Source organism: Chrysemys picta, chromosome 16, assembly GCF_011386835.1.
Source record: "Chrysemys picta bellii isolate R12L10 chromosome 16, ASM1138683v2, whole genome shotgun sequence".
In the NCBI taxonomy this organism is placed as follows: Eukaryota; Metazoa; Chordata; order Testudines; family Emydidae; genus Chrysemys; species Chrysemys picta.
In genome coordinates, this window is record NC_088806.1 from 2,926,485 (window position 1) to 2,950,494 (window position 24,010).

Here is a 24,010-nt window from a genome sequence, read left to right on the forward strand (position 1 = left end):
GTATGGGGATGGGTGGGTGGATAGATGGCGGGGACGGGGACGGACGGATGGATGGATAGCTGTGTATGGGGATGGGTGGGTGGATAGATGGCGTGTGTGGGGATGGTGTGACGAAGTGGGAATGTTCTTAATATTTTCTCTGAATACTGTGTGGGTGCCTCAGTTTCCCCTATGCAGTTCTTAAGTATCTAGGTGGTGGGATAAGGGTGTGTGATTGTTGCAGAGCCCTAGAGGGCCAGTGCAATGGTGTCTGCACAGAGAATGGCCGACACCCTGTCTCCTGGCCACTGATGGCCTAGGCCCCTCCCCGGCAAGATGCCAACTGAAGGTGTTGGAGAACAAAGAGATCAGGTGACCTCCTGGCCCGGGAAAGGGACAAAGGCAGAGAAGGGCCTGGAGAGTTTCAGTTTGGAGCTGGCTGGGGATATGGAGGGTTGGGCCAGAGGGGCTCTGGCCTCCCTGCCCCAAGATGGACCTGACTTAGGGGTCCTGGTCTCTGTACCTACAAGCTCTGTTTTAGACCATGCTCCTGTCGTCTAATAAACCTTCTGTTTTACTGGCTGGCTGAGAGTCACGTCTGACTGTGGAGTTGGGGTGCAGGGCCTTCTGGCACCCCAAGAGCCTCGCCTGTGCGGACTCGCTGTGGGAAGTGCACAGTGTGGAAGGGGAGGCTGGATGCTCCGAGGTCAGACCCAGGAAGGTGGAAGCCGTGGGAGCTTCTTGCCCTGGAGACAGTCTGCTCACAGAGAGGAGGCTCCCCCAGAGCCCTGCCTGGCTTCGTGGGGAGCAGCTCCAGAGCATCGCCCAGGGACTCCGTGACAACTGGTGTTAGAGGTGGGATGTACTGCACCCCGTGAATGGCGCTTCTTGCAGTAAGTGACTGGGGAGCAGGAAAAGTCCCAGGATAGCAGAGCCAGGAGGATGGGGGGATAAAGGGCCTTTGACCTCTGCAGGGGGCTAGGTCCAATCAGGGGAACTGGCTGGCTCCAGGGTCTCGAGAAACGGGGTACATAAAGTGTTCCTATTCCATGGGCCTGCAGCTTGTAGTGTGTGTAGCAACACATTCTGGGAGCTCTGCTCCGGGCCTGCGGCTCATAGTGGTGTAGCAATGGATTTTGGGAGCTCCGCTCCCGGCCTGCGGCTCAGTGTGTGTGTAGCAATGCATTCTGGGAGCTCCGCTCCGGGCCTGTGGCTCATAGTGTGTGTAGCAATGCATTCTGGGAGCTCCGCTCCAGGCCTGCGGCTCATAGTGTGTGTAGCAATGCATTCTGGGAGCTCCGCTCCGGGCCTGTGGCTCATAGTGTGTGTAGCAATGCATTCTGGGAGCTCCGCTACGGGCCTGCGGCTCATAGTGTGTGTAGCAATGAATTCTGGGAGCTCTGCTTTGGGCCTGCGGCTCATAGTGTGTGGAGCAATGCATTCTGGGACCTTCGCTCCGGGGTTGCACCTCGTAGTGTGTGGAGCAATGCATTCTGGGACCTTCGCTCACATTCAGGTACAGCTCTGCTCCTGTTCCATCGGTGCAATGCATTCTGGGACTATTGCCAAGCTCTCATAGGCATCCCACTCCCGCTGCATGATGGGAGCTGTTATCCAGACTTTGAGGGGTGTGGGGGGGGAGGATTGAATTCCTCCTCAGGGAATTTGAGGTGTCACTTTCCTTCTTCCCACCCCTTTCCCCCATCCCGCCAATCAGCTTCCTTCCTGGGCAAGATTGACTAGTTTTTCCTAGTCCCACCCATCCCTTCTGCTCCCGCCGCTCTACTCCTGGTTCTCCAATCAGGCGCCTCTCTCGGTAGGATTGACAGGGCGGCTTCCCATCCCATTCGCTCCTCCTCACCAACTGTCACTCAAGCGGCGCGCGCTTTCCTCCCCTCGCCCCAACCGCCACTCAAGCGGCGCGCGCTCCTTCCCCCGGCCCTCTCCTGATTGGCTCCCGCCCCGGCTCGCGCTCTTCCCCGCAGCGTCCGTTGCTCGGTTGCCCGGGGAGACACTGCGGGTGGGAGGGGCCCGAGGGGCGAGTCGGAGCGGCGCGTGCGGGGCAGGGGTGAGGTGGGGTAGGAGTGAGGTGGGGGGAGGGGGCAGGTGAGGGGCAGATGTGAAGGGGAGGGGGAAGTGTGTGGGGGGAGTGAGGGGAGGGGCAGGTTGAAGGAGGGGGCAGGTGGGGTAGGGAGCAGGTGAGGGGAGGGGCAGGTGGGAAGGGCAGCTGTGTGGGAGGGGGCAGGTGCGGGGGGCAGATGTGAAGGGGAGGGGGAAGTGTGTGGGAGAGGGGGCAGGGGAGGGAAGGGGCAGGTGGGAAGGGCAGCTGTGTGGGAGGGGGCAGGTGCGGGGGGCAGATGTGAAGGGGAGGGGGAAGTGTGTGGGAGAGGGGGCAGGTTGAAGGAGGGGGTAGCTGGGGGAGAGGGCAGGGGAGGGAAGGGGCAGGTGGGAAGGGGAGGGGGAAGTGTGTGGGGGAGAGGGCAGGGGATGGAAGGGGCAGGTGGGAGAGGTAGCTGTGGGGGAGGGGGCAGGTGAGGGGCAGATGTGAAGGGGTGGGAGAAGTGTGAGGGGGAGTGAGGGAAGGGTCCGGTTGAAGGAGGGGGCAGCTCGGGTAGGGAACAGGTGAGGGGAGGGGCAGGTGGGAAGGGGAGGGGGAAGTGTGTGGGGGGAGTGAGGGGAGGGGGCAGTTGGGGAGGGGACAGGTGAGGGGGGGCAGATGTGAAGGGGAGGGGGAAGTGTGTGGGGGAGAGGGCAGGGGATGGAAGGGGCAGGTGGGAGAGGTAGCTGTGGGGGAGGGGGCAGGTGAGGGGCAGATGTGAAGGGGTGGGAGAAGTGTGGGGGGAGTGAGGGAAGGGGCAGGTTGAAGGAGGGGGCAGCTCGGGTAGGGAACAGGTGAGGGGAGGGGCAGGTGGGAAGGGGAGGGGGAAGTGTGTGGGGGGAGTGAGGGGAGGGGGCAGTTGGGGAGGGGACAGGTGGGGGGGCAGATGTGAAGGGGAGGGGGAAGTGTGCGGGGGAGAGGGCAGGGGAGGGAAGGGGCAGGTGGGAGAGGTAGCTGTGGGGGAGGGGGCAGGTGAGGTGCAGATGTGAAGAGGTGGGAGAAGTGTGGGGGGAGTGAGGGGAGGGGCAGGTTGAAGGAGGGGGCAGCTGGGGTAGAGCAGGTGAGGGGAGGGGCAGGTGGGAAGGGCAGCTGTGTGGGAGGGGACAGGTGAGGGGGGCAGATGTGAAGGGGAGGGGGAAGTGTGTGGTAGAGGGGGCAGGTTGAAGGAGGGGGCAGCTGGGGGAGAGGGCAGGGGAGGGAAGGGGCAGGTGGAAAGGGTAGCTGTGAGGGAGAGGGCAGGTGAGGGAAGGGACAGATGTGAAGGGGTGGGGGAGGCATGGTGGAGGGGGGAGGGGAGGGAAGGGGCAGGTTGAAGGAGGGGGTAGCTGGGGGAGGGGGCAGGTGAGGGAAGGGACAGATGTGAAGGGGTGGGAGAGGCATGGTGGAGGAGTGAGGGGAGGGGAGGGGCAGGTTGAAGGAGGGGGTAGCTGGGAAGAGGGCAAGGGAAGGAAGGGGCAGGTGGGAGGGATAGCTGTGGGAGCAGGGGCAGGTGGGAAGTGGGAGGGGTGGGTGTGGAGGTGAGTTGAGGGGCAGGTTGTAGAGGGAGGGAGTAGGTGGGGAACAGGGTAGGTGGAAAGGGCAGCTGAGTGAGAGGTTGGCAGGTGAAGGAAGGGGCAGATGTGAAGGGGAGGGTGAGGGGAGGGGCAGGTTGAAGGAGGAGGCAGCTGGGGGAGAGGGCAGAGGAAGGAAGGGACAGGTGGGAAGGGTAGCTGGGGGAGGGGACAGGTGAGGTGAGGGAAGGGGCAGGTGGAAAGGGGAGTGGGAAGTGTGTGGGGGGAGTGAGGGGAGGGGTTAGGTTGACAGAGGAGGAATCTGGGGGAGGGAGCAGGTGAGGGGAGGGGCAGGTGGGAGAGATAGCTGTGGGGAGGGGGCAGGTGAGGGAAGGGGCACATGTGAAGGGGTGGGGGAGGCATGGCGGAGGAGTGAGGGGAGGAGAGGGGGCAGGTGAGGGGAGTAGCTGTGGGAGCAGGGGCAGGTGGGAAGTGGGAGGGGTGGGTGTGGAGGTGAGTTGAGGGGCAGGTTGCAGAGGGAGGGAGTAGGTGGGGGAAGGGGCAGGTGGAAAGGGCAGCTGGGGGAGAGGTGGGCAGGTGAGGGGAGGGGCAGAGAAGTGGGAAGGGCAGCTATGGGGGAGGGGCAGTTGTGAAGGGGCAGGTGGGGATAGCTGTGTGGGAGGGGAGCTGCAGGTGCGGGAGGGGCAGGGGAACCCCACTCCCCTCCTAGAATCAGGGAGAGAACCCAGGAGCCCTGACTCCCAGCCCCCCCGCTCTAACCCCCTAGATCCCACTCCCCTCCCAGAGCTGGGAATAGGACTTTGACTCTCTGTCCCATCTGCTCTGTTCAACTGTTTTCCCTTCCGGTTATGCAGTCAGTTTCCTAAATACAGGTTTGGTTTTTTTCACAGCGCCTTTGGTGAACGATGAGTGCTCGCCGCCGCGGCGCGCCCGGTGACAAAAAGCAGCGCAAAAGTGCTGCGCGGAGACCCTCCTTGGTATCGGATAGTGAAGTGGGTCTGCTGGCACCGCCCCCGGAGGAGACTGGTATTTCCCCAAACCCTTCACTAGCGCTGCCTGCTGCGCCGATGATCCAACTCTCTGCGCACCCCGTGGCTTCCTGGGAGTCATAAGTGCTCAGCACCTCGGCAAATCCGGCCACTAGCTCTATTGACCCTCATTTGTACCAAACCCGGGTGCAAAGGTCATGTCAGTAACCAGACATTTGGCCAGACTGCAGCCTCTTGGGCCTTGTCTACACTATTCGGGCCTGGTTTTCAAGTGCTGAGCTGAAGTCAATGAGAGCTGCAGGCCCTTCAAATTCCCCGCCAGTGTTCTGACTGTTGCAGCTCCACCATTGTACATAGGACTGACAAGGTCCTCCTGGGTCATGGAGTCCAGTCCCAGTTCACCCTGTCATAGCCCGTTTAAACTTATCATGCTCCAGCTTCAAACTACACCTCTACCTCGATATAACGCTGTACTCAGGAGCCAAAAAATCTTACCGCGTCATAGGTGAAACCGGGTTATATCGAACTTGCTTTGATCCACTGGAGTGCGCAGCCCCACCTCCTCCCGGAGCATTGCTTTACCGCGTTATATCTGAATTTGTGTTATATTGGGACGCGTTATATCAGGGTAGAGGTGTAGTTCGGTTGTTTGCCCCCACTATTCCTACTGGGGGGCTGTTCCAGAACCTCCCGGCACCGTGAGAATCTCAGATCTGGGTTGTGCTAAGCCTAGGCACCTAGACCCTGCTAGGAGATAGATCTTTCAAAATCCGGCCCACTCCGGATGAGGAAACCACAGGAGGAAGGTCAGGTTAGAGTTAGAAACCTTCTCATTTCCAGCCTAGATTCCTTTCTTTCTCCCTTTTATTCTTGTGTCAACATTGTTCTGGACAGGGTTTGGGCATTTTAGTCACCATAAAATTCATCTCACCCAGTGGTTTTCAACCTGTGGTCCACGGGGGAATCCACAGACTATATCTAAGGGATCCACGAAAGGTTGTTGTTCCCATAGAACAATGGTTTTCAACCTGTGGTCCATGGGGGATCCGCAGACTGTCTATCATGTCCAAAGGGGGCCGCACCTCCATTCCAAAATGTTCAGGGTCCCGCAAATGAAAAAAAGTGGCAAACCGCTGAGCTAACCTGCTCTCAGCAAGTCTATTATGACGACAGTCGCACCTGCAGTGCTGCATCGTATAAACACCGGGTGAGGGATAGTCCCCGTCGCGGAGCTAACAGTCTCGCTAGACAAAGAGCGAGAATGAAACAGAGGCACGGGAGCTTGCCCACGGCTATACATCAGATCTCGGGCAGAGCCAGGAATAGAAGCCAGGTCTCGTGGGTCCTAGTGCGGTGGTGTAACTACAGGTCCACAGGAGATGCTGGCTGAAACCCAGGCAGCAATCTGGGTCCTTTCTACGCACTGCTGGAGCTGAAAGGGTGGGAAGTTACACCGGACATAAAAATGTCAAGTGTAGGCCTCACCTTGTTAAATCAAACCCAGTGTTCCCTTCCTGGCCTCCTGGTATAGGGAGTGAAGTGCAGCCCGCCCCTTTGCCCTATTAAAGATACAGGCAAGGTGAAGACATCTGCTAGTCTTGTTCATGGGCACCCTCCAGCCCCAGCTGCCGTTCCAATTGTTTTAATATTTGGGGTTTTTTTTGTAAAAAACTTGGGTCTGGATTACAACTGCGGTTGTAGCTGTGGAAGGCTCTTCATCCCACTCCCTAAACCAGTGGTCCCCAACCTTTTCCATGGGGCGGGTGCTGGACGACTACCCGCCGAGGACCGTGGCCGCTGGACAAGCAGCTGCCGAAATGCCACCGTGAAGCGGCAACGCCAAGAGGCATCGCCATCAAAATGCCGCCGAGAAGCAGCGTCATCAAGAGGCGTCGCTGGCGAAAATCGGCGGCATTTCGGCGGAAGCGCTTCTTGACGTTGCCGCTTTTCGGCGGCTGCTTGTCCGGCGGCCAGTAGGCGGGCGCACATGGATGCCCCAGCGGGCGCCATGGCGCCTGCGGGCACCGCGTCGGGGACCCTGCCCTAAACTAACCAATCATCTCGGACATGGTGCCAGATGCAGTCACTGCTCTAGAGGTGAAAGGCCCCGTGTCCTGTTCCCTGCCTCCCAAGAGCCAGCCCGCGCTCCCCATGTGGGGCTGGATCAGAACCAGTGTCCTAGAGGTGAAAGGCCCTATATCCCATTCCTTGCCCCCCATAAACCAGCTGGTCCCCCCATGTGAGAGACAATACTGGAACTGATGCGCTAGAGGTGAAAAGCTGTCTCTCAGTCTTGGACTCCCGATCTATGCTGTCTTTTCAATCATTCCTTTCTTCAGACTTATCATTTAAAACTCCTAGCTGGAGATGTTTATCTTAACCAGGTCTGTGAGCCCCCCCTCCCCCTCAAATTGTTTCCCTTCAGTGTGTTACCACAGTAACCCACCCGGATTTCCAGCAGCAGCTCTTCGGAGCTCACGCTAGCTCTTACGTTCCAGTGATCATCGCTGCCTAATGTAACGTGCACGAAGCCAGCTCTGCTCAGAGCTTCTGCTCCAATCCAATCTGCTGCGACAGTCAGTGAAATGACATCCCCTGTCAGGCGGCTGAACGCTGGCTGAATTGGGAAGCACTTCCATGGGCCTGCTCCCTGGGAGGTGAAGCCGCGGAAGGGTTTCAGTCAGCAAGTGCAGAGGGTTTGATTAGGGACAAGGGAGCATGAAACAGAAGACAAGATGAAAGGGAGCAAAGATTAGGTCTGTAACACCAGCACCCAGGCATGGCGTGACCGCCTGCTGGTCCCCCTTGACGTACTCTGAGTCATCAGGGCCAGATGTAAACCAGACCTCCCCTGTTGGCAGCTGTCTCCCCTGGCCTGTCTGTCTTTCTCTTGCCAGCTTTGTAGCCATGTCTGTCCCAGGTCGCTCCCACCAATGGAAGTTGGTCTAATATTGCCTCACCCACCTTGTCTAGCTAGCCGTTCACGGTAATGAATCCCTTTAGAGGTGGCCACTTGTTTTTTTGGGTTCTTATATTGGGACACCCTGGGCCTGATTTTCCGAGCTGCAGAGCACCCCCAACGCCCGCTGGCACCGTTAGGAGCTGGGGATTCTCAGCCCCTCTGAAGATCGGGGTCCGAATTTCTAAAATGGGGCTGTGAGTATTAGAGGCGCCTGGATTTGAACAGGTGATGGCTAGTGACAGCCAGGAGGTCCTGCGCTGGGCACGGGGGCGGCTCAGAGCCGCACAGCAGAGGCAGATCTAGAACTCAGGGAGTGCACAGCAGTCGGGAGGGGCGATGGCGGCACGGGGCGGCATACCCAAGCTAGCGTTACTTGAGTTGGCTTGCGAAGAGTAGCAGTATAGTTGCAGCAGGATGGGCTAGTCGGCTGCGGACAGTCTCGCCCTGGCCCATAGTTCCTCCTGCTCCAGAAGCTCAGGGCCCGAGCACTTGCGTGAAAGGAGACTCTCCCTCAGCTTTGGGATGAAAAGGCTTGTGTGATTCCTGATAGTTTGAGGACATTTCTCTGGTACTCCCTCTTATTTCAGACACCGCAGTAGGAAGTCTCTCTGTCTCAGTCTCTCCTCCTGTGTCACGCTGGCTGGCACCGGCACTTCTCTCTAGCTTGGAACCGTGGCGCCCGGTTTCCACATCTCGTTTATGGTCACTGATTCTGTATTTGTTGAGAATCAGCCTCAGCTTTGGATGTGTTACTGTAGTGAAGTATCTGCTAGTGCAATAGGCCTGAAGCAGTCTAACTCAGGGGTCCCCAGTGCGGTGCCCGCGGGCGCCATGGCACCCGCTGGGGCGTCTAAGTGCGCCCATGTACTGGCCGGCGGACGAGCATCCGCCGAAATGCCACCGAGATGCAGCGTCATCCAGAGGCATTGCTGCCGAAATGCCACCGAAAATTGGCGGCATTTTGGTGGCGCCGCTTATTGATGTTGCCGCTTGTCGGCGGCATTTCGGCGGATGCTCATCCGCCGCCACGGTCCTCCGTGGCTCGTCTGGCACCCACTAGACGAAAAAAGTTGGGGACCACTGGTCTAACTCATTGTTTTGGATGTCTCTAGTGGTGTTTTAAGTTTTGCTCTAGTCTTGTTTTTTTTCTGCTTTGGGTGGGGTATTTATGCCCCTGGAAGTTGTTAATTAGCACTGGGAGTGATGATGTCTAGGTGTGGATTTTGCTCCCCTTTGGATTTAATTTCCCTGGTGAACTGCAGCCACTTCTGAAGTAGAGCGCAGCAGAGAGGAGTGAGGGGAAAGGACATTTTAGCTGAGGCAAATTCTGACTCTTACAGAAAGCACCCCCCTGGATCATTAATACTCATGCAAAGCAAACAAGACCTTGCCTGGGCTCCAAAATGTGGAGGGAGCAAACAACCTTCCTAGGATTTGAGTCCCTAGAGATTTCAGACCTGATCCGTAGATGATTACAGGTTTGCTACAAGGACACCTTGTGCGGGGGTCTCCTAGACGAGACCTTAAATGCCCGAGTTTTGGGGTGCTCTGTGCTGGATCTGGGCAAGATAGCTTTCCATCTCTCACTTCCCTGATTCTGTGACTAGGGCACATGCTCTAGAAATGCAGAACCTCGGGTGGGTCTGTTTGAGCGAGCAGATTGCTACATCGCTCTGTTGGATTCTAGCTGGCTGGTTTTTTAGCTGTGAATTCAAATGGAGAGAAATTCCAAAGCAACTTTTAAACATGATCACAAAATGCTAAAGGGTGGGGATCGCTAGCTCATGGCGGGGACGAGGTGGAGCTTGGTCTCTTCCACCTCTGGGTCATGGGTGTAGAACTGGCGTGGGTGGAATTCATACCCACCTGATGCCATTCGATTGCCCACTTGTGAAATGAATTCAGGTCAGTTCCACATTAAGATTATCACCACCGTCTGCTCCGGTGCTGGCAGCCCGGCGGAGACGCAAAGGCCAAATGGGTTATAGGCACCGATTTTAAATCAGTGGGAGTTAGGCGCCCAAATACCTTTAAAATCTAGCCCAGGTAGACTAACTCTTGTCTTCCCCTACAAGGATTCCCCTGGCTGCGGCACACTGCTGTGGACAGTGTACGAACTGGGGGGAGAAGTTTACTCTGCTGCCATACCCGCTTTGGTGATAAATGAAGGACTCCATGTCCGGGGAAGGCCAAGCTGGCACCTTTCACCAACCCATAAATTCACTTGTTAACAGTTTCATATAAAGGAAAAGTATTCGTGGCCAATCAGAAGGCGACTGTTCTTCATTCCCTCGCTCTGAGCAGAGGGTGCCTCACTCTGGATGCTGGTGTAATTGAAACACAAATGATGGCTCGTTATGGGCAGTGGCGTGTCCCACTGCGTTTGATTTGAGGAGCAGGGGGTGGTAGTGGGGGACAGTTAATTTAAAGAGTTGATATTCAAGCGTTTCTGTTTCAGCTTGACGGTTAATTTGTCACGCTTCATGACAACATTGTAAGTGTCCCCGAGGTCCCTCTCTGCTGGGTTTACAGGGTGTCGCATTCGTAGTGCCGACGTTCAGGAACAGAAACATTTAGCTGTACGTCACGCTTCCGTAACCTAATGTGTTAGAAAGGCTCAGGAGGCAGCCTTGTCACTCGGCTCGAGGGAGGCTCACGGTGCTTTAGGAACCCTCATCACAAAGTGCTCCAAAATCCATGAGCCTTCATCTCTTCTTACAGCCCCATTTCCTTTTCCTCCTCTCTCTTTCCATGTGCCGCGACAATGGAATAGTCGATTACTAATGAAGCTGTTTTGTTGTGCTCAGGGGTTTGGGGAATGGGATAATGGGGACTTTCATACCTAGGGCACCAGTTCCAATTTGGCTTCTGGTTGATGGGGACTGGCTGGCTGGCTCAGGGAATGGGACACTGGGTCTTTCATATTGAGGGCGCTGGTTCCAGTTTGGCCTCAGGTTAGGGTGGATGGGTTGCTTCACAAGATCAGGGAATAGGATACCGAGGCTTTCAGCTCAAAGGCACCACTTCCAAGGTGGCTCAGTGGTGACTGAGTGCTCCCATCTGGCAGCCATTCTGGATCTAGATCTGGATCTGAATCTAGACTGTTCTCAGTGGTACCAGAGGACAGAACAAGGAGTAATGGTCTCAAGTTGCAGTGGGGGAGGTGCAGGTTGGATATTAGGAAAATCTTTTTCACTAGGAGGGTGGTGAAGCACTGCAATGGGTTACCTAGGGAGGTGGTGGAATCTCCTTCCTTAGAGGTTTTTAAGGCCTGGCTTTACAAAGCCCTGGCTGGGATGATGTAGTTGGGGATTGGTCCTGCTTTGAGCAAGGGGTTGGACTAGATACCTCCTGAGGTCCCTTCCAACCCTGATATTCTATGATTCCGGGGTCCCTGTGTGTAATTATGTAGGAGTTTGAGTCCAGTTCCTAGTACCAGCCACACGGGTAAAACCTCATAGCAACTAGCACTAATAGATGTCCTCATTGGCCCCTTCACAGTAAAGCTCTTTGGAGAGGGGACATAAGCGTCCCTTGCCTCCAGTTCTGGGGATACACAGAGAGAATATCTTTCTTGGACTGGGTGAAAAGCCTTGTGAATGTGGGAGAGCAGGAGATGCGCTGCAGCTTGGCTTTAGTAAGGTTTTTGAGTCTCATGACTTTGCAAACTAGGGAAATATAGCCTAGATGAACCTACTGCAAGGTAGGTGAACAACTGGTGGAAAACTATACTCAGAAAGTAGTTATCAACGGTTCACAGTCAAGCTGGCCGGGGAAATCAAGTGGGGTCCTGCGTGGATCTGTCCTGGGTCTTTTGTTCAATGTCTTTATAAATGATTTGGGAGTGGCACAGAGGACACTTATAAGGTTTGTGGATGATACCCAGCTGGGAGGGGTTGCAGACGCTTTGGAGGACAGAATTAGAATTCAAAATGATCTGGACAAACTGGAGACATGGTCTGAAATAAATAGGATGAAATTCAGTAAGGACAAATGCAAAGTACTCCACTTAGGAAGGAACAATCAATTGCACAAATACAAAAGGGGAAATGACTGCCTAGGAAGGAGTACTGCGGAAAAGGATGTTGGCCAGGGATGGCCAACCTGTGGCTTCGGAGCCGCATGCGGCTCTTCAGAAGTTAATATGTGGCTTCTTGTATAGGCATCGACTCCGGGGCTGGAGCTATAGGTGCCATCTTTCCAATGTGCTCAACCCCTGGCTCTACCACAGGCCTTGCCCCCACTCCACCCCTTCCCGCTCCCTCCCCTCAGCCTGCCGTGCCTTTGCTCCTCCCCCCACCAGAGCCTCCTGCACGCCGCAAAACAGCTGATCGGGAGGGAGGGAGAGGTGCTGATCGCGGGGCTGCCGGTGGGTGGGAGGCGCTGGGAGGGGGTGGGGGAGCGGATGGGGGGGCTGCTGATGTATTACTGTGGCTCTTTGGCAATGTACATTGGTAAATTCTGGCTCCTTCTCAGGCTCAGGTTGGCCACCCCTGTCCTAGGGGCTATAGGTGATCACAAGCTAAATATGAGTCAGCCAGGTAATACTGTTGCAAAAAAAAGCAAACCTCGTTCTGGGATGTATTAGCAGGAGTATTGTAAGCAAGGGGTGAGAAGTAATTCTTCCACGGTAGTCAGCACTGATAAGGCCTCAGCTGTAGTACAGTGTCCAAACTTTGGGAAAGATTGGAGAAAGTCCAGAGGAGAGCAACAAAAATGATGAAAGGTCTAGAAAACATGACCTATGAGGAAAGAGTGAAAAAATCAGGTTTGTTTAGTCTGGAGAAGAGAAGACTGAGAGGGGTCTTGGGTGGTTATAAAGACGAGGGTGATAAATTGTTCTCCTTATCCACTGAGGACAGGACAATTAAGTAATGGGTTAAAGCAAGGGAGATTACCCTTCCAGTTAGGAAATTTTTCCTAATTAAGCACTGAAACAAATTACCTAGGGAGGTTGTGGAATCTCTATCTGGAGGTTTTTAAGAACAGGTTAGACAACCACGTGTCAGGGTGGTCTAGAATAATGCAGAGGACTGGACTTAGATGACCTACTGAGGTCTCTTCCAGTCCTACATTTCTATGATTCATTCTCCAGGGGCTGTTGAGTTGACACCTTCCACCAGTGCTAAACTCACTAGTCATTAAAGGAGGGGGAAAGTGTCAAGGCTCAGAGAAGAGCCCCTTATTTTTTGTGTCTTTACATTTTGTCTTCTCCAAGGAGGCAGTCCTCTTGGACCTTGCGATGGCGGGGGAGAAGGTGAGGCAGACGTGGTTGCAGTCACCATCCCAGAGGAAAAAGAGGTGGATCTGGTAGGTCAGAGGGCCCCGATGTGCTTTGTGGGCCATTGTGTCACCCATGCATATGACATTCCCTTTCCGTAATATCACGAAAGGATGATGCAGCCTGCATGATGGGGCTGGGCTGAGAAAGGACGGCCATCAAATACAAGACTTTCCTATACGTGGAACGACTAATATGTTATCTTGATGTTCTGGCCAGCTTCCAGCTCAGGTGATCCCATTTTCCCGCTCTCAATTCCCTGCTGCCACTGCAGTTGGATGTGGAATCCACCTTCATTTTCTGTTTCAAACTCCCTGTGGAACGGTGAAATGGCTGCCTCGTTCCCCCTTCCAAGTGTTGCATTTCACGCTGCAAAGCTCTTCCAGATTCGATGGCCCCGTAAGTGATTCTGATGATGATTACTGGCAGTGACCATTAATCCATCCTCCCCTCTCCGATCAGTCACACGGAGGGATTGGATGCGATGCTGTTTCTGAACTGTGTTCTCACCTGCCATCAGGCGCCTCCCAGCCCCGATGGCTCCTCACTCAGAGCCCCGAACAGAAAGGATAGAAGGAAGGAGGGTGGCACAGAATCGAGTTTTGTCACATTAATGCAGGTACATCTGGCTCTAAACTTTCGTGCCAGATGTTACCTCAATTTGATCCTAATTTCCAGGTTTTCTTTCGACGTTCCTGAGAATGAGAAATGGAGACAAGGCTTAATGTCTGTTCTAAAAAAACCCTTCCAAACCCAAACAGCTGCTCTGCCCAGCTCAGAATTTGCTGCTTTCATTCCTTACATTTCGGCTCTTTATTGTCTCTTACCTTCTCCTCCCCAGCAGGGATCAGGTTGCCTAACAGCCTAGCCCAGAAAGCTATGGAAGCTTTGATTGTCCTTCAACTACTTTGACAAATTATCCTCTCCTATACATTCCTGCGGGGCCTCAGGGGACAGTGATTGGCTAATGAGGATTTGTAATGAGATCAGGAGGCTTTCACTTTCTGGTATCCATTCCCAATGCAGTGCAGGTTGGTGCGGAGGAGAATCCACTCCCATTTGATGGCCATTCTCAGGCCCGCTCTGTGAAATGGGAAGGCCGTGTCTGTATGTTTCAGTCCAGTTCAGAGAGAAGCTGGTGTCCACCTCACAGAAACCACTGCCTCATCTCTCCTTGGCTTTGCTAAGGCTGTCACTGTCCTGTCCTCTTTCCCCAGAAACCCTGCATCCGAAGCCGGGTGGTCCTGAGTGGCCTAAGGGATGACATGTGGACAGAAGAGCATGCTGCAACCCTGGATCTCTTTCTGAAGGATGTCAGTAAGCAATTGCTCGTCGTCTACATAGATGAGTTTGCCGGACTGAAGGTTGAGCAGAATATGCCACATCAGGTTTGTCTGGCACCATGCTGCCTAGATCCTACAGGAGTTCCCGTGGAGGGGCTGCAGTCATATCAGTTTGTGCTGTCATCCTATTGGCCTCGTGAGCTAACCAGGTTTGGGACTAGTTCTCCCCTATGAGTTATTGCTGATCCTAATGCCCCAGCACTAGGAGGTGCTGTGCTGCAGGGGATGTTGAGGGGAACCTGGTGGTTCAGCATGGTGCCTTCCATGGCATGCTCATCACATTCATAAAATTAAGCTCGCGTATAAATGTTTGCAGGCTCCGGGCCTTAGTTTCCTTAAAAGCCTTTTGGGATGGGTTTTGCCTAAAGCTTTTTGAAATGCTAAATACATGATGTCAGCCCGTTCTCCTTTATTCACTCGTTGGCTGAGATGCTCAGGGAATTCTAACAGGTAAGAGAGGTGCAGAAGCCAGGCCAGCTCATCCCTGTCGTATCTTGTTCATAACTATCATTTCCTTGCTCTGATTATGTTTCAAACCTACGGCCCATTGCTTTAACTCTGCGTGTTGGGTGTGGGGACAAGACGCGTTCCCCATAGATGCATTCCCCATAGATACATTCCCCATAGATACAGCAAAGCCTGCTGCTAATTAACCTCACCCTGTCATTGGTTGTTCATCACAGGAGCAGAAACAGCTCACCTACTTCATCCGCCATGAGAATGCCGAGATCACCGCCGAGAATTTCCAGAAGACAGTGCAATTTGGCACCGTCCGGAGACCCTACATTGATTCCCTTGTGCGAATTCTCAATAGCGTCTTCCTCCCCCGCCTCTTCCACAACACCAATTGGCCCGAGAGCATCAAGAACGAATTCTTCTCGGAAATATACCACTTCATGACCTCTCTCACAGGTAGAGTGAGCGATGCCCTTTCGCTCTGAGCTGCCTCGCAGTGCTGGTTCTCTCCACCAGGATGGCCAATTTCTTGTTACACACTTGTTGGCTTGCTCTGGGCTCTCCTATTCCGGAGACTCCAGTGATGTCCCCAGTAGAAAATGGGGTGCTCAGCAGGATTTTGCACAGTGCCATTAATGATTTAGTTGGGGATTGGTCCTGCTTTGAGCAGGGGGTTGGACTAGATACCTCCTGAGGTCCCTTCCAACCCTGATATTCTATGATTTCCGGCCTTCAGAGGAGAATGAGTTTGGCACCACTGTTGTTTGCAGTGTGTGTTGGTCCCAGCATATGAGAGACACAAGGTGGGTGAAGTAATATCTTTTGTTGGACCAGTTTCTGAGACAAGCCTTTGAGCTCCACAGAGCCGAGGGTCCTACCTCACCCGCTTCATCTTTGTCACCACTGACCGAGGGCCAGGGTGGAGTTGGTCCTTAGTGGTGAAAGGCTTCGTATCCCATTCACTGACCCTCTTTGAGCCAGCCAGCGTTCCCTGATTGGAGCTGGTCCCTAGAGGTGAAAGGACCCATGTGCCATTCTCCGATTCCTCTGAGAAAATAAACCCTCTTCTGCCCCCCAGCCCCAAAGCCAATGCAGGAGAGAGGACCCAGAGAGAGGGTTTGATTGTGTCCCAGCACTTCATCTGTCTCTCCCTTCTCCAGATACCCGTTCGAAAATGAAGGGCCGCACGGTGCTCTACATCCCCATTGAAGCCCTGAGCATGAAGCCTGAAGTGGTAGTGAAGGACAAAGCACTGGTTCAGAGACTGGAAAGTGAGTAACTCCCCAGCCTGGCTCTCGGGGGGCCGTCGTGCTGCCTGGCCTGGGAGAGGGGAGCAATAACGGGATCAATGTAATGGGAAAGGGGCTGGGTGGCGGGATAAACTCCACAGAGGAGCCGGTGAGAATCGCAGTGCGCGGAGTCTAAGTGAATTAACCTCCAGCAGCATATGAGCTGCATCCATCATTCCCAATCTCTGAGCGGCTCGGCGAAGCACGGAGGATCCTTTGGCAGGGTTATTGCTTTCACTTTAGATAGTCTTCAAGGAGCTGGCGGCCACCAGGCAGTAAAAAGTTTTAGGCAGAGGCGAGACCAGCTGGAGCGGCTCCGTGGCGGGACTCTGCATTCCCCAGAACCTGGGGACAGACTCGCTGCACTGTACTCAGGTGCCTCTCCCAGGGATCAGGGCATAAAGTGGGCCTTGATTTCATGACCTTGGAGGATGTTAGGCTGGGCAGGGTCAGTCCAGGCCTTGCCATGTGGGTTCCGAGTGGGAGGGGAAAGCGCTCATGACTGGTGCAGTTAAAATAACTTTTCTGGTATTGACTTGTGGCAAAGGGATGCCTGACTAGTCCCCAGCCAGAACTTTGTGGGGGGAAGGGTTAGTAACGCTAGAAAAATTGGGGAGCACTCAAAAAGGATCACCCAAAGAGAGCAGGAGACAGACCATCAAATGCCTTTGATCGTTCCACCTTCTGGGCCCCCGCCTGCCTTGCTTTCTCTGCACAGGTTAGCAGTAGGCATCGCTGTGGAGTGCCCAGCACCCATTCACCGAACGCTCACCAGCTCTCAGGTGTGCTACTCCTAAAGGACTCGCGCACACCAGTCTGGGAGATTCAACGTCAGATCGCCAAGTTGCTTCACGTACACCACTCAGATATGTTTATAGTGAAAGCAAGAATTAGTTTATGATCAAAGAACAGAGATGCAAATGAGAGAAAGCAAGGATGCTGGAAACAAATGGTTACATATACAACAAAACCATAGCACAGTTTTTAGTGCATACCTTTAATTCCCAAGATATTCCTGTCAAGAAGTGTGGGGGAGACGAGGCCCTGCACCCCCGGCTTCCTGCGATTTAACATGACTCTCAGCCGGCCAGTAAGGCAGAAGGTTTATTAGACGACAGGAACACGGTCCAAAACAGAGCTTGCAGGTACAGACAACAGGACCCCTCAGTCAGGTCCATCTTGGGGGCCAGGGATCCCAGTCTGGGCTTCCCTCCCCTTCCCCAGCCAGCTCCAAACTGTAAGGCTCCAGCCTCTCTTCTGCCTTGGTTTCTTTCCCGGGCCAGGAGGTCACCTGAACTCCTTGTTCTCCAACACCTTCAGTTGGCACCTTTGCAGAGGAGGGGCTCAGGCCATCAGTGGCCAGGAGACATTCTCTGTGCAGACACCATCGCACAGGCCCTCTCGGGCTCTGCAACAATCACACCCCCTTATCCCACCACCTAGATATTTAAGAACTGCATAGAGGAAACTGAGGCACCCACACAGTATTCAGAGAGAACATTAAGAACAGTCCCACTTCGTCACAATTCCCTGGTTTCCTAGAGAGTAGCTTCCCCAAGCCCTCTTCCTAGAATTTTCAGCCAAGCCTCCTGAAGTAAACCCATGGTTAGTTGACCTCCTCAATGGGGATTTATCTGCACCCCTTTTGTACTAAACCAGACCTTTTGATCTTCACTTGAAGAACAGGGTGTCTCTCCCCCCCCCCCCACTGTTTACATCTGCCTCTTACTTTCCTTCTCAAGTCTCCATTAGCTCTTCATTAGTATTTGACCCAGTATGCAAATCGACTTCTATTGTATGCTACACAATGCCTCCCTGCCCCACTAGGAGATAAGTGTCTCCTGCCTGCTGGGGGAAATGTGTCTCCAGGCAGGGTAACCTGCCTTTAACTTGCAAGACCCAGAGAACATCCTTTTCAGCGTGTACGGAACTCCTAATGGATTTGCCGTGCATACCTCTTGCAATGGTGACGCTAGCCAGGGCAGCACGGACTTTCGTTAGAGACCTTACCTGACATTCTGCGGTGAAATCAGGGGGCTCTGTACCCCTATGGACCCCTCTGCCAGTTGGCATCAAGAGCTCCTCGGGGCACGAGCTTTATTAAGCACCAGCGCTGCATTTGCACTCGGATCCGCTTACCATTACGCCCGTGTGGAGTCCCATTGAAATGAATGGGGCTCCCCCCCCCACCCCCGAGCGCAGAGGGCTCTCTGCACGGCTCAGATTGCTGGCTCAGGGCCCTAGAGGAAAGCCGGGAAATGACAGTCTAAGCCCCAAGTCCATGGGTGTTCAGTTTGACACGCGTCACTTCATTCACACGAGTGGTCCATTTATTTAGTTAGGATATTTACTCCCGTGTGAATATTTGCAGGCTCAAGTGCTGCACCCGACACAGAAAAACACAGCAGCTAGAACAATGGAACCCTGCTTCCCGATGGGGGCCTGTAGGCACTACTCTAATTGAAATAATTAATAATAATTAATAACTTCAAGTTAATTATAATGGTGCGGCTGCTACATAAAGCGAGCACGTACACCCTCTATCCCCCACGAAAACCATTCTCTCTCAGCACTGGCTGCGTATCCCACCAATGCAAACCGGAAAAAGCAGTTCAATGATTCAGCTCCTCATCTGCGTGGCTCTCATCAGCTCCCTTCTCGCCCTGATCTCCCTCCCTCCCGCAGCCCGTGTCCCTCCACCCTTATCCGGAGCAACCCTCAAGCAGCCGGAACACCAGCCAGGCTCATTTGTTAATCTGGTGGGGGTGTAGCTTTCCTCAAATACACTGTATGTAGTGCTTTACCTGGCCTGTCTAACGTATCTATAGCCTCACGGCACTGTAGTGCTGAGGGAAGAGACATCCAGTGAAACTGAGCAGTAACCCAATGTGTAATTCAACTGTGGAACTCACTGCCCCAGTATCTCGTTGGGCCCATTAAGTTCTGCTGAATTTCAAAAGGATTTGACATTTCTATGGCTAACGAGACCCTCTACAGTTACATTAAATAGCATAAAACATGTATAAGAGCTATACAATCTCATGTTTCAGGACACCGAAACATCCTCTACGGGGAGATTATTCCATAATTGACTATTTAGAGGGATTTTTGTACCTTCCTTTGTAGCATCTGATCTTGGCCACTGTCAGAGACAGGATACTGGGCTCGAGGGACTTGGTTTGAGTCTTCTGTTACTGTATACACAAATTCAATTGAATGGATCGCTCAGGACAAGTCAAAAGCTGTAGATTGAATTATTTATGCAATATGTCTTGATTATAAGTAATAAAGCGAAAACTATGCTTGGATTTGGCTCGTCAGTGGCTAAATTCCCCTATTGTTCCTAATGCAAGCGGTGCCAGTGACGTGAACAGGACTTCTTGTCTGGCCAAGGCGGGCCCCATTTGCAGATATGTGCGTCCCGAGATACCCTGCGTCTTTCTTTTAGTCAAAAGAATTGAGTTCGGGTCGAGGGAGTTGATTTCTCATTGATTCCATCGCAATGTTAATGTTATAAAACCCAAGAACACGTTTGATCTGAGATTTGACAGAACCTTTTACAAAAGTTAAATATGTCCCTGAAAAGTGTCCCCTGCCCATGTTTCTTTTGAACCATGAACAAATTCCCACTGCTAAGGAGATGCGGAGGGTATGCAGTGGACATGAATGGCCCATAATGAGAAGGACTGTGTGTTCCACAAAACCCAGCACTGTCCCCACTAAAATCTTTGCAGGGCCAGCTATTATGCCTGGCAATATGTGTCTGGGTGAAACATCCAATTGGACACCTTGGGGGTAGCTTCCATTATGACTACATCTTCGATGTTATCAAGTACTTAGCGATGCCTGGCTATTCTAATGGCTGGGCTGCGTGATTATCTTACCCCTATAATTTGGTGCCGAGATTGCTGCTCTCATCCTGGGCTCCTAACTCTTCGACTGGCGCACTGTGACTATTAGCAGCTTCCACTCTGTGGAACAGGGGGGAAGCCGCAAGCGTAGTTAATTGAGTTCAAATAAACTTTTTCCTTCTGCCGCCATCTGGTCAGTTACTTGGGTTACTTCCTAGTTCGATGCACTCACGTATCCGGCACCTTTCGGCTCTCTGCCTGAGGTGCAGCAAATCTCCTCTAGGGTTCGCCCACGTAGGTCCCCTCGTCTTTGCGATACCGCTCTGCTCAGCTTTCTGCAGCTGCACCTGGGATGAAGAGGAGCTTGTTACGGCAGTTTCTATCTGTTTTACAGTGTGTTTTGGATCACAACAGTGATACTAGAATAGCACCCCCCACCCCAGCTTTGCTCCCTGGGCATTTATGAATCACATTCTTGACACTAATGAAAAATTTAGCTTCACAACCCGCCTCTGAAGTAGGGAGATATCATCGCCTGCAGTTCACAGAGAGGGAAACAGGAGGCCAGAGAGCTGACGTGGGTTAGAACGCAGGAGTCCTGAATTTTAGCCTGTTTCTAATCACCAGGCCGCGTTTCCCGCCCAGAGCTGCAAACAGAATCCCGGCGTCCAGATGCCCCATTCCTTTGCTCAAACCACATTCCACCGGGGTCCATTATTCGGCAGCACAGTGGAATGTCCCTATCATGCCAGGGCGGAGAAACAGAAAGGAAAATCCTCAACCTTAACCTTAACACTTCTCACACCCTGTCAGACAGTCCTGGGTGCTAAAGCCCAGAGCTAGAAAGCTATTTGGCGCCCATTAAAATCAGCGATGGCTAAACCCCTAACGCCTTCGGCCTCGTCTGACTCTTTGTTCCAGCTTCCATGATCCACTGGACGCGGCAGATCAAGGAGGTGCTGCGAGCGCAGGAGGCGGTGGAGAGCAGGGAGAGCACGGGGCCGTTGGAGGAGATTGAGTTCTGGACGAACCGCTGCACCGACCTGTCTGAGATCAGCAAACAGCTATGCAGGCAGGGAGTGACGCACATCGAGTCCATCCTGGTGCTCTCCAAGTCCTCCTATGTGGCACCCTTCCAGAGGCTTGCCAGACAGATACAGGTAGGGGTGGAGACAGTGCCCGGCTGAGTGGGGAGAAGTGGACCAGAGCCGGGTCCCACTTTGTAAAAACTTGTGCTGAATGTTGGCTCATGAAAGGGAGGGGATCCCTACAGTAACCCCCATCTGTACATGCACTGCTCTGGTCCAGTCCGGGGCTCTGCGCACACAGCTCGGCCGATGTCCCTCGAGCCCTGGAGAGGGAATGCAGTTTTACTTCGGTGCAGGAACCGAAAAGACGTCAAGAGTCTAACTTGGGCCTTGGAACCCTGCAGGCCGAGTGTCCTGCTTTCACTTGGAGCCCACTAGCCCTGGGTCCTCAGGATTAGCCCGCCTGCTAGAAACCCGGGTGAGATGAGTCCTTTTTCTCTCCCCCTCGGTGATTGCTTTGCAGGACGGGTCTGAGCAAGCGCAGTCGAACCTCCGCTTCCTTTCCATCCTGAAAGAGCCGTTCCAGGAGCTGTCCACGCTGCGGCCCAAAGACATCCCTGACAAGCTGCCCCGCCTCGTCAGCCTCGTCCGCATCATATGGGTCAACTCCCCATACTACAATACCAGAGAGAGAATCACAGCCCTCTTCCGAAAGGTGGGGGCTAGTGGGTTAAAGCAAGTGGGGGAGGGGTCTGGGAGCCAGGACTCCTGGGTTCTATCTCTGGCTGTGGCAGGGGAGTGGGGTCTAGTGGTTAGAGCAGGGGGGGCTGGGAGCCAGGACGCCTGGGTTCTCTCCCTGGCTCTGGGAGGGGAGTGGGGTCTAGTGGTTAGAGCAGAGGCTGGGAGTCAGGACTCCTAGGTTCTCTCTCTGGCTCTGGGAGGGAAGGGGAGTGGGGGCTAGTGGTTAGAGCAGGGGGGGCTGGGAGTCAGGACTCCTGGGTTCTCTCCCCGGCTCTGGGAGGAGAGTGGGGTCTCTCCTCCCAGTTAGAGCAGGGATGCGATGTAGCCCACCTAGGGACTATTCTTAGTCTCCTCTGGCTTTGAACTTTGCCAAGCTCCCTGCCTCAGTTATATCTGGTGGCAGCGAGTTCTTCAGGTTAATTATCCTCTGCCCCAAATCATTTCTTCCCGTCACTCTGATGTGTGTTGCCATTGAACTTCTTGGAGAGCTGGACTCGTTATTGCTAAAAATGATTGCCCAGGAAGAGTCTTTGTTTACTTTAAGAGGCCCACGCAGAGCTGTGCTGACCCTTGAATCATTTCTCCTTAGATGAGCAACAAAATTATCCTGATGTGTTGCCAAGACATTTCCCTGGACCGGATTTTTGAGGGTTACGTGGTATCCAGCAGACAGTCGCTCCATGACTGTATCTCATGTATGAACGCCTGGAAGGATTGTTACCTGTACGCAGCTCAGATGCACAACAGGTGGGCAGCGGGACAGCCTGCGCCCTGCAGAACCAGCGGAAGGATGTAAAGGGAATGCGTGAAAGAGCCCAGATTAGCGACTCCTCCGGATGTCCCCAGAGTGGGGACCACCTGGGTATTGTCTTCCCCCTCCCTGCTGCAGCCCTGCTGTCAGTCTGGGTGGCCTGTTCAGTTCTTGGGACCTTGCCCAGACTGCCAAAAGGTGGGTCAGAAACTTGCAGCCCACTAGGGACAAAAAATCCGCTTGGTGGCTGGGAGATGGGGATGAGTGGAACCAGTGAGCTGGATGGGAAAGGCCCCGTGTCCCAGTCCCCAGCCCCTTCTGACTGGCTCCAGTCTCCCTTCCCTGCTTCTCCTGAGCTGTAGAAACCAGAATCTATCATTATGATTAGGGATGTCAGGTTTAAGTGGGCGCCTGGTCCTTGACAATTAAGCCTAAGTGTTACTTGTCGGCTTCAGGTTCAGCTTTGTCGGGCTGGATCAATATTTTATAAGACAAAGACATTAGCGTGCAAGCCAGGCAAATACAGCTGAGTGGGGATTAGGTACTCGAGCTTTGCTCTCATTGTCTGTGATCTCCCCAGAGCTCCTGGGTAGGATAAGGCCCCGGGGTTTTCCTACAGCCCTGTCAGTGGGAAGAGATTCTGGGGCACCTGTCACGGAGTATGGGGGGGACTCAGGGCCTTGCACCCACGGCGCCCTGCGATTCACCATGACTCTCAGCCAGCCAGTAAAGCAGAAGGTTTATTTAGACGACAGGAATACAGTCCAAGACAGGTCTTGCAGGCACAGACAACAGGACCCCCCTCAGTTACGTCCATCTTGGGGTTCCAGGGCATCCCAGCCCCCCTTCGAGGTCAGAGCCATCTCTGCCTCCCAGCCATCTCACCAGCCAGCTTCTGAGACTCTGCCTTCAGCGACCCCTCCCACAGCCTTTGTTCAGTTTCCTGGGCAAAGGTGTCACCTGGCCTCTAACCCCTTCCTGGGTTCTCATGTTACATGCTCAGGTATTCTCCGTTGGTCAGTCTCCCATCCCCCAATGCAGACTATCCTAGCCACACTCCCCTGTCCGCATTCAAAGCCCACAGTAAGAACAGTCCCAGTTCGTCACATCTCTCCCCCCTTCGAGACCGAACTGAGCGGGGTCACTTTAACCAGTGACCCGGGGAAGTTCGAATCTACCCCCGTTCCCATGGATGCCCCAGCATCCCTGCCATTCCTTGGTGAGAATTACACCAGGCCCCTCCAGTTTCACGCCCCCCCCCTTAGGTCGGGGGTGCTCGATGGCACTCGTAGTTCGCATGTGGGAAGGTTTATGCGGCCTGTGCCCTTCCACCCCAATACCCCTGGGGTGCCAACTGGGTTGGGGTCTTCTCCCAGCGTTCCAGTCTGGAGGTCAGTGATTTGGGCTCTCTTGGTTCAGAGCCCCCCTTTTAACCTTGGCCACCCTCTGGAAAGGCTCCTCTATGCTGGGCAAGGGTCCTAAAGCTGTTTTCCCCTTGTCCCAGGCCTTCCTCCCCCTCTGACAGGGGTCACAGGATCCGCAGTACTGCCGGACAGTAACAAAGACCCCAGACCAGTAAAAGCTCCGTAGCAGCCTCTGCTGGATATGCCAGGTTTCCTGGTGCCCTGAGAGGGGAATGTCATGGGCCCGGTACAGCAGCTGGCGGCGATACTTCTGGGGTACCACCAGCTGCCTCCTGAACCCCCCTGACTCCATTTTCCCTGGGGGAGC

At 53.9% G+C, this 24,010-nt stretch overlaps 1 protein-coding gene across 1 annotated transcript in view; it reads left to right on the forward strand.

Annotated features, from left to right (window-relative positions):
* Positions 1-1,937: 1,937 nt before the first annotated feature.
* Positions 1,938-24,010, forward strand: part of DNAH2 (dynein axonemal heavy chain 2) — a 149,087-nt gene continuing 127,014 nt past the window's right edge. The window contains 8 exon segments of the mRNA XM_065570348.1: positions 1,938-2,047; positions 4,479-4,614; positions 12,758-12,849; positions 14,038-14,208; positions 14,847-15,075; positions 15,780-15,890; positions 20,681-20,919; positions 21,311-21,502. Of these exon segments, the coding sequence (XP_065426420.1) occupies positions 4,494-4,614; positions 12,758-12,849; positions 14,038-14,208; positions 14,847-15,075; positions 15,780-15,890; positions 20,681-20,919; positions 21,311-21,502 (1,155 nt within the window). The 5' untranslated portion in view covers positions 1,938-2,047; positions 4,479-4,493.